Source organism: Coffea eugenioides, chromosome 2, assembly GCF_003713205.1.
Source record: "Coffea eugenioides isolate CCC68of chromosome 2, Ceug_1.0, whole genome shotgun sequence".
NCBI lineage: Eukaryota > Viridiplantae > Streptophyta > Magnoliopsida > Gentianales > Rubiaceae > Coffea > Coffea eugenioides.
In genome coordinates this window covers 70,160,430-70,171,272 of record NC_040036.1, presented here as the reverse complement: position 1 = coordinate 70,171,272, position 10,843 = coordinate 70,160,430, and the positions used below count along the sequence as shown (strand labels likewise).

Here is a 10,843-nt window from a genome sequence, read left to right as displayed (position 1 = left end):
ATATATTCAACTTATAATTTATGCATAGTTTTAGAATAATAATATCAAAGAAATAATTATGTGTTAATTGTGTGTTTGGGCCAAGCTTGAAATATGCCTGAAATCCCAATATATTTGTGAATTGTAAATATGAGCCTAAAAGTGTGAATCCAAAAAATTATATCAAGCTTGATTCCAAAGCAGTGCTAGCAAGACTTCATTGGAATTTTTAAGATTCATGTATAAAAAATTACAGAATTCAGTTTTATTCTTGTCTTTTTATGGAAATTAGTGTGTTCAAGTTTCTGGACACCAAGGCGTAAAAAGAAAAAGTTTCTAGACACCAAGGTTTTTGCTTTCTAACACAAATTCTGGAAACCAATTAAGTAGCTAATTTTGCACATTCAAATTCTCAATCACTTTGGCCACGATGCAGCAACCTTAAGTGCTGTCAAAATTCACCCCTTTCTACCTCTTTAATTAAGATTCGCATGTCCAAAGTTTTTGAACCATCTATTTCAGTTCTAATTTCTTCCCATTATACTTATTGTTATAAAATTGATTGTAAAAAAAATTAATGATGAATTTAAAATAAAAAACTAAAGAAAATGAATTTAAAGAAAATTAAACTTTCATATTATTATTAGCAAAAAAGGAAAAGAAAAATAATATAGATATTATGACAACATATAGGCACAGATTGGACCCCCTAATATTTTGATAGATTGCATCCCTTAATTTGATTTTAATTTTTTAACATAGATTTTCCAAATGTGGCATATATAGATTCGTATCTAATATTTGAAAAAGTTCACCACCTTTAAATTTATAACATTATTTTTCTAATTTTCATGTTTCATAATTTCCTAAATATGACTAAATTACAAAAGGCTAAGGTACAAAATGCCTAAATGAGAAATAGGCCATGGTTTTAATTTATATTCTATTAGAAGTAAAGGGCAATGAATTTTTCTATAAATGATTTCATTTACCTCTGAATAAACGCATTCAAGTTATTGTTAGTAGTTCGATAAGATATAGTAGTGTGGTTTCAATTTGCATGATCCATTATGTGTAGAATAATCAATATGTTGGTTTAAAGCACAATTACTAGAATGTTTAATTTCTAACCATAGGAATATACAAGTTGTTTATCAATTACACATTCATTCATTGTTTATTGTATGTTTAATGTATATTCTTTTAATGGATAAAAAATTTATTTAGTGTATGTGGATATATAATATTCAAATAACAAATTTGTAAACTTACGGTAGCAAGTAGTGTAATATATATTTTTCTTATGAAAATGACTAGATAACCTCAGATAGTTTCATGAAAAGTGAAAAATGGTTCACCTTCACTAATCGCAACTATATACAACGGAATAAGATGAGTGTGAGTAGTGATTACATTCTATACAATCAAATAAACAGATTGTAAGTACCAAAAGCTAAGTTATACAACCAAAGGAAAAGTGCAAGCATCAAAGTCGCAAGATGTTAAACATTTAAACAAAAATATAAGTAATAAATAAAAAAGTGTACAATTAAATGTACAAAATATAAGTTACAAACATATGAATAAAGTGTAAATACCAAATAATAGGATGTACAACCAAAAGAACTAAGTGTAAAAATCTATATATAATGGTATAATGAGTATTTCATTAAAGTCATTACAAGAGTTGATTTTCATCTATTTTTCGCTTTATATAAAGATAAATGGGAATAACGTGTAATTTACGGTTATTTAAATGACAATGGCTATTTGATGCATTCTTTTCCACTTGATCTAACTTTCTTAGCTGAAGTGTGTCCCTGTTGTGCAGTGGCTATAAGATGGTTGACAACGATCTATGTGAAGATTCGACATTCTTGTATATTGTTAGATAAAGGTTATAAATTAAGTCGAGATGATGTGTAGTTGATATTATGTTGTCCAAATGCAATTGTGTATGGAACCTAAGCGTTAGTATGTTTGTGCTTAATTGGAGACTCAAACAATGAAAAAAAAAAAAAAGAAAGAAAACAGTTTGCTGCTCCTACCATACAAGCTGCTTAATGCTTCTTCTAGACTTCTAGTGACAAATATGTGAAGATAATCCTTACAATTCGCTAATAAAGTAAATAAAGAAAAAAATGAGAGTGTTGAACCATTAAATGCTTGTCAAAAAACACTCATCACCTCATGTTACAGATATTCTTGAATGAATCAATAACTATGAAGAATTATTTCCAGTAAGCCAGCTGATTTCTAGAAAAAACCACTGTGCAGCTTAATGATAGACATGAGAGTTGAGACAGAACATATAGATATTATGCTCCTTGACCTAATTGACTAATTGTTGAACTTTTCATAGGGTATAAAATTACCTAAGGTAGCACAATTCTAACGTCAAGAGCCAAGACTATGTACATGATAGGCCATATTTTATTTCGCCTCCAAGTCTCAAATGTGTGATTTTGTGTGAACTTTAATCTTCAAAATGTACTATGTATACGCTTAATTCCTAATTCCTACTTGTGGTTGCCAGGCTGGAAGCTAGTGTAGTTGGGCCTGCTATACAATTGGTGTCATTATTGTACTTCTTTTAGAAGGTATTGTACGTTTACAATGGTGATTATATTAATTTATTGAGTTGGTGTACAAAAACAAAATTTAGGTGTACAAAATATAAATGTAATTATATATCAAATCATGTGAAATGTACGACAACCGCACAATTGTACCAATCTCCCAATGATACTGAGCCCAATTTTAGAAAGGGTACCGAGGGTTAAAAAAAGGCACGCAGATTTGCATTAACTCCATCTTTCTATGATACAACGAGGAGAAGATAGGTATACATTCTTTAGAGTTGAACCTTCACCATCTCTTCAGTTCGGCTTCTCTTATTAAGAGATGGCTGCAAATTGCTATAGAAAATGGTGTTAGAAAACTTGGCATTTATGTCTATAATCACAAACTGTCTTGGAAAGTTTTTGAAGCCAAATCGCTTCTTGACTTAGCTGTTCACAATTGCCAATTGAATCTAAAATGTCACAATCTTCGACGATTGTGTCTGTGGTGTGTACTTAAATGATTCTCATTTCAGAAAATAATTTCAAGTTGCCACTTGATTGAAAAGTTGGAAATTAGCTTTGGCCTAAATATTGTCAAGGTCAAGCTTCAGAAGCTTCAAAAATTTACTGTTGGCTTGCCAATCAGCGGAAATGTTGAAATCCAACCGCCAAGCCTTCAATTCTTTGCCTACAGAAATACATTATCTAATGGAAGAGTATAGTTTCGGGCTTCAACTATATGCATCCTGGGAGCTAAAGAGTTTGTGGTTGGATGATGTTGCCATAACTAATGAGTTCTTCTCTAACTTTGCACCAACTTCGCACACCTTAAAGAGTTGAAAATCCAGTCTTACCCAGGTTTGAAAATACTCAAAATTTCAAGTCATTTACCTAAAGGAATGGATTTGGGATAGAACGTTAAATTGGAAGAGGTGCAAATTGATGCTCCACGCGTGGTTCTGTTTAGATATGAAGGAAATACCATCCCAAAGTTTCTCTGTACTTCTTCATCCAATCAATGCATTTCAGAGATTGATGTGAATTCTCAATTGTCAATCTTTACTTCTTCATCCAATCAATGATGTGAACTCAACTGTTTTACATAATTTAAGTTGTGCCAAAATGGAAAGTATGCTCTTTTAGTACTAATAGGTCCAAACATAGTCGTCTAGGACCCGTCAAGTTTCACGTAGCTTCTGCTAGAATTCTTTAATGGCCTTGCTTAGCATGAGGTTCATTCCTTAATCTAATCAATCTTCACAAGCGATGTCTTTATTAATAGGTGGAAGTTGTTCAAGTATGCTTTATGTGTCCATTTCATTGCAATTACTGAATATATTAGTTCGTTGATACATTGGATACAGCCATTACGTAAATCGTTTACTGTATACCGATCACTACTTCTAGCTTGAAATGATTTTGCGGAGAATAGCTTTTGGAACATTTGCAACTCGCTGTTGATTGCCTGTCATGATACATATGTACTCACCGTACATGGTGCTTCCAACTCTTGCTATGGTGTTCTGCAGTTCTGAAGTATTTCTGGGCTAAGAATGATGGTTTTATATGGATATTTAAAGTACTTCATATGTACTACTGGAAGCGAAATGTCAATTGCAGTCATAGTTGATCTGAACTTTTCAATGATCAAGCACCTCATACCCTTTCATCTCAAGAGCGGGCATGTGTGGACAATTTTCTGGACCCTAATACAAATATACAGATAATAATGGTGCCGGGATTTGTTCTATTGAGTTTTCAGATTAGATCTTCCTGTCAGCTAACCTTGCTGCTATTCCAAATCCTGTTTAGCAAACATGAAGTTGCAAGGTCTTCCGCATCTGCATTAAATTAGGTTGAGCCTAAATGAGACGAGCATGTCCATGACTACTGCTGTCACTGTAAATGGCGATGCTATCAAGTTTTCTGTTTTTCTAATTTTATGATAGCCAAACAAAACTTCTAACTCGAACAATTGATTTATCAGCATCTTCAATCTTTTAAGGTCGAAATTTCTAGATGAATGGTTTGCATGTTCAGTTGATATGAATTACCGCACTTCTTTGCTTGTAAACAAGTTATTAAGTGATGCAATTTAAAAGACATTTATGTTTGCTTTTGATCCAGTAGTAAGGATGGAGATATCTAGATGCAAATGTCAGCCAATTTCAGTACATCAGCTGTATGGATTGTTCCAGTACATCTGCTGGTAATGAAAAAAAAAATGTCTTCAGGAGCTCAAGGAACTCGCATTTTCCTTGCTCAATTTGTGTCCCAGTATGTCCAGAGTGGCCGTTTTACCGACTGGCAAGCTTCATGGAGGGTCTCAACATTTTGTGTTTTATTTTGAGCTTTATATTATGAGCTTTTGATGTAAAATGATACGTGTTATATGCGTCCCTAGTTAAGTCTAAGGGTTACATACATTAATGTAGAGAAATATTGTGTATAAAGGTCCTAAATTATAGTACTGGTTAAATTTTGGATTTCTGATTTCTTCCCTTACGATTTCATTATCCAATTACCAGGTCAATGGCATAACACATTATGCTTAAAATTGGTGATTACCCTACCAAGCAGGCTGGATTTGAATTATCCTAACATGAATGAGTTAGGTGCTGAGGGTACTTTGGTTTTCAAGTCTACACAAAGAGAAGAAGGGTCCTCATGAAAATTAATAGACTCACCAGGGGCTCTAGTTTTGGAGATTCACCAAGACCATTACAGCAAGCTCACAAATTAGTCTCAAATCCAGTGAAGTGGTGTATAGACCTGGCTGTCGAATTCACGACTCTAGGCCCACAATCTCAATCCATTCCCTATAAGAAATCCCAAGTGCTGGTAAGATGGATTCCTCCACCTTGTGGATGGATTAAACTCAACTCTGACGGCTCTGCCCTTAATAATCCCGGGATTGCAGGTGCTGGGGGGATCTTTCGTGACTCCTCTGGCTGTTGGATTAAGGGTTACAGCAGAAACTTAGGCATCGCGTCTAACATCCTAGCTGAACTATGGGGAGTTAGAGATGGACTCCAACTGGCTATTGCGCTAAAAATCCCCTGCTTAGAAGTTGAAGTTGATTGTGCTGATATGATTTCTCTCCTTAATTCTACTGTGAATCCTGATCATCTTTTCCATCCAATTATCATGGACTGCAGATGCCTGCTTTCGCAGCTCCAGCATGTTAAACTCAGGCATGTCTACCGTGAGGCCAACAGATGTGCAGATGTCTTAGCGAAATTGGGCAGCAAGCTGGATCAAAATTTTATGATTTTTGAATCATGTCCTCGAGAACTCCTTTTTGCTTTTGATGAGGACACCAGGGGCATCTGTTATCCCCGTAGCATTAGGACAGTTCTGTAATAGCCAGGGGAACTTTTGATTGCTTTTATTTATATTACGCCGTTTTCACCAAAAAAAAAAAAACAGCAAGCTAACAAGCATTCATTTAACAGGTTCGGTTTGTTCCGGAATATGAAACCACAAGTTACAATTTGTTAATCAGAAAGTACCAATGTTCAAGAAAACGTTCAAGAAAGGCACAGAAGTACATGAATTGGATGCATAAATAGGAGAAAGACATGAGCATTGGCACAACAATTAAGTTGAACTCTAGCAGATCCCAGAAGAATTCAAAAAACAATTCAGGTGAAGCAGGATCAAGAACGCCGAATCTCTTTACAATAAACTCTAGCAGTACCCGAATTAAGATTTAAAACTTGTCGTCTACTTTCACGGAATGGCTGGAACGGAGAACTTACAACAATATAACACCGCATTCTCCAAAAATTGAGGAACAAGAAGAGACCCATTGAGAGAAAGATGTATAGCAACTTGATATATTCAAAGATGAGATGAAGAAGGGTAAACCTAGCAGAACATTAATATGTTTTTCAAGAAACTCGTAGTTTCTTTGTTGTGTTTTCTGCATTCAGTGTGTGATTGTCCTCATCTGAAGTTTGGACCTGATTCCCTTGGATCCCATCTGGGCACTGAATGCAATAATATCGTTTTGGACAGTGGCTCTTTCGAATTTCGCTCATTTCTTCTCTGTCTCAACTATTCTTTCACAATTCTCAGAAATGGTATTTATCTAAAGAGCATGGTTGTTATTTATTAGACCAAGGATTCATTGGCAGTTTGCATATAGTCTTTTGAGTAATAAATATGTGTTTGGTAAATGCTTCAAGTAAATGTACCATTTGCATTATGACTCATATCTCTTACAAAGTTTTTTTTTTTTTCCCCTTATTGAGCAAACATCACCTCACCTAGCAAGCTAAAACATTTTAAAGCATGTTGGTTTATATAAGTCCCTATTTACTTGATTATTTACCGTGACAATAAGACTATATATGTGCGTACTTAATTTTACCGTATCTCTAACCTTGTGCTATCTAGAATTTAACACGATATAAAAGTTCAAGATTCATCGAGTTGAATTGAATCAAATGAATACCCAATGCGTGTGCAATTAGGGAACAATTAAAATGAATCAATTTTGTATAAATTTGTTTGTTACATATAAAAAAATTTATATAAAATTCTTATGAAAGAATTTTGGTTTACAATACGGGTGGTTATGAATAGTTATATTGACAAAACATGATTAAGCAATTAAGGTAAAAATTATTTTTTTGTAAGGGTAAAATTAAAAATATAAGAGATGTCAAAAAATATATTGTATAGATATTGTAATCTCTTTTCAAGAAAAAAAATGACTTTTCTCTACATTTTTATTCTTTTTTTTTATATATTTTTTTGTGGTGAGAAAGTTTGCAAGTTCCAAGTGCATTTTATTAATTTAGCTATGTCGTTTTAATTAGGAGGTGTATTCCCCGCCAAAAAAGGAAAAATATATACTTCTTCAATCCCAATTATTTAGTCGAATCCAATTTTTTAAAAATAGTAATTTAATTGTGATGTTTTTGCTTATTTTTTCAATTTTAATTGTGATTTAATTGTGATGTTTATGCTTATATTCTTAATTTTATTCCCATAAATTTAAATTTTAAATTTGAATGATAACATGTATATAATTAAAAAAAGATTGAAAAAAGAGATAAAAAATGTTTTAACTTTTCTAATTTGATAAATATTTTAGTACATTCCAAAATAAAAAATATCAGAGTTTAAATGAAAGGAGGGAATACGATACTTTCAATAAAACGCTCACTGAATCACTTCCAATTGTTATTGACTGGTCGGAAATAGGCAATGCGGCGGCCAAGGCCTCCACCGTGGAACCCTACCTCTTTGCCATTTCAGCCCTAGCACAGCTCACTAAAACTCGGCATAGACGCCGAGCTCCAAATTCCTCCAATTGCTGCTGGATTACTACCACAAGTACTTGATTTCTGGAGATAAAGCTTTATTTTCTTAGCTTTTTTTTTGGCATTGATATATTATGGGTGTTTTGGAGGAGATATCTGGGAAATTTGAGCAAGATTTGGACTTGATACGGAAATGTTTCCGAGAGGCTTTGACTGGATTTGAAGCTAGAGAAAATCATCTGAATGGAGTACAAGGATCTCTTTCTGAAAGTTCTTGAGAACTTGCTGTGATGCTAGAGGCCATTGAAGCTCGGGCGAAGGAAATTGAGGAGAAGGAGAGAGAGTGTCGTTTGATTTTGGAACAAGGGCGGAAAGAATTGGAGGTGAAAAAGAATGAATTGAGTTTAATTAGAGATGATACTAGACTTAGGCAAGAGAAATTGAGTGAGCAAGAGAAGTTGATAGGAGCTCTTTTTGAGAGGATAGAGTTCGAGGGGAAACATATTGGGGATATTAGAAGTTCTGTTGATGAGGGTTTTAGAGAATTATGTTTAAAAGAGAGGCAGGTAGCAGATCGTTGGAGAGAGCTCGAGTGGGTTGAGAAACAGATTGAGAGTAGAGAAAATGAACTTGATAAGAAAGAGGAAAAGTTGAAGAGTTTAGAGAAGGAGATTGAGCTGAGGGAAAAGGTTTTGGGTTCAAAACAGGGGATGCTTGAAGCTAGAGAAAGTCAGCTGGAGGCTAGAGAAAAGGTTTTGGATTACAGAAGGTGCTTGACTTGAAACAAAGAGAGCTTGATTCTGCTCAAAAAGGCAAGGAAAGTTGTTCTAGAAAACCTGATTCAATAAATCCAATTCCAACCTGGGGAAGGGCAAAGAAAAGAAGGAAAAGTGGAGACAAGGATGCATATGAGAATGACTCTGAACAACATCCAGTCATTGATCTGGTTGGATCAGATTCTGGTGATTCTGGTCATTCAGGTTTGGGATGTGATCTAAATGATTCCCCTTCAGTGTCAGAGTCTGATTCAGGTTATTCAGGTTCAGCACATGATCTTGGTAAGGCAGGTTTAGGCTTGGCCAATTCAAATTCAGGTTTTGAAGGCTCAAGTCCTATTTATCATTCGAACAAATTGTTTAATAACTTCAGAAGAACATACACGTTAAGCAGGTTTCATGTTGGTCAAATTTGGGCTTGTTCTTATCACAGTAGTAATGATAAGATACAAAAATCATATGCTGGGTCTTGAAGGTGCGTGATCCTATTGTTCGCATTGCATGGCTCCAGCCTGTGGCACATTATCCAGGTGCAATGTCGTATAGGAAGAACACCAAAAGTGTGAAGTTACCTGCCATAAAGCAGGGTTGGAAGGAGTGGATAGATGCGGGCTTACCAGTTGGTTGTGGTGAATTTATATGTGGCAAACAAGAGGCCCTGTCATTATCTCGTTGTAACTTTTTGCATCAAGTTTGCTACAAAGATAATTTTGCTTCTTGCAATCTTGGTAGTCCTTACTTAATACATCCTCAAAAGGGAGAGATGTGGGCCCTCTATAAGGATTGCAACCTTAGTTGCTGTGCTTCTAATCCTGAAAATCATTTATCTTGCCAGTATGAGATAGTTGAGATTGTCCAGAGAAATCCTTTTGACACTAGAGTTGCTTCCTTGGATAAATTGGAAGGATATGCTAGTTTATATCACAGAAGAAACCACAATAAGAAGGATACTTTTTTGATAGATGATGACGAGCTCTTTAGGTTTTCCCACAAAATACGTTCTTTTAGGATGAGCAGCCAAGAGAGCAAAGGTGTACCAGAGGGATCTTTTGAACTTGATCCCAAGTCGCTTCCTGCAGTTTCTTGACAAAATTTGGAACATTCAGGTATTAAAGTTACTAAGTCCATTTTCATTGTGTTCCTGTGAATATTCCTTTTTGCAATTTTTGGTTGCTCCATTTGTGCTGCGGTGTTGGGAGGCTTTTTTACTGGATTGTACTGGTTAATGGGTGAACTCATTGCTAGACATTTTGGCAACACTGAAGAATTTTGTTTAATATGGCATGCAGCTGACACCAGTACTAGCCAGTCAAATGTAGTATTTACAAGTAATAGTCTTCATCATGACATAGAACTTCTTAAACTTCAATTTAATGACTATCATCTACCATGCACTAAGAATTATTAAATTTTACTTGAATGGGTATAGAACTGTTGTGTGATGTTCCTAAAGGGGCATTGCAAATTCTGGATAATCTTTGTACTTCTTTCTATCCTCCTAATAGATTTCCTCCCAGATTTTGGTATAGAATAATTTTTTTTCCCAGCCCCAGGGGACTGGTGGTTGAGAGAAACTCTTGCAGTATCGCAACACTGCTGGTTGTAATTTCCATACAATTTCCCACTAGAAAAATAGAAGTATGGCACAAAAAAATTGATTTTCCATTGTCTGAAACAGCCGAAGTAAACCTCAGTGGAGGAATTTTGTTCCGGTCTTCACCTATCAGTTTACTGTTTAGTTAGCTCTCTAACCGAGGTCTCTCTCTCTCTCTCTCTTATGCACACAAAGACGCACAATCACACAATCATTGAAGCCACTCTAAATTTGTTTTCTGGAAATTCTTGTTGAGGATTATATTAGAGGATCATTGAATGTTTTGTTGAATTGCATGATGTAGGTTACCTGCTGGATGAATTATAAACTATGTGAACTTCCAGCTCTATTGCAGTTACTCTTAAGTTTCTTCTTTTTTTATTTTAACAATTCAGTGCATCATTTTCGTAATTCTCTTTTGGGTTTTTGTAAAGTGTCCCACCTTTGCAAACAAAATCATTTTCAAGCCTGTGGTCTGTGTGACCTGAATGTAGCTACCTTAGATTTGTGCCAAAGTTCACTTCACCTGGGATTGCTTCTAGTTCTATTCTGTATGAACCCTGTCTTTTTGTCTCCTTTTTGTTGAACTTTGTTATAGTCCTTTGAGTTGCCAAAACTTTTGTGGACTTTGTAGCCTCTAACTGCAAAATGCAATAC

General features: G+C 34.8%; 1 protein-coding gene across 1 annotated transcript; it reads left to right on the top strand.

Moving 5' to 3' along the window:
- The first annotated feature begins 8,106 nt into the window (after positions 1-8,106).
- On the top strand, positions 8,107-9,679 carry LOC113760144. Its single transcript, XM_027302714.1, has 3 exons — positions 8,107-8,585; positions 8,687-8,879; positions 9,068-9,679. The coding sequence occupies exons 1-3, from the start codon at positions 8,107-8,109 to the stop codon at positions 9,677-9,679; spliced, it is 1,284 nt and encodes a 427-aa protein (XP_027158515.1).
- Positions 9,680-10,843: the final 1,164 nt, after the last annotated feature.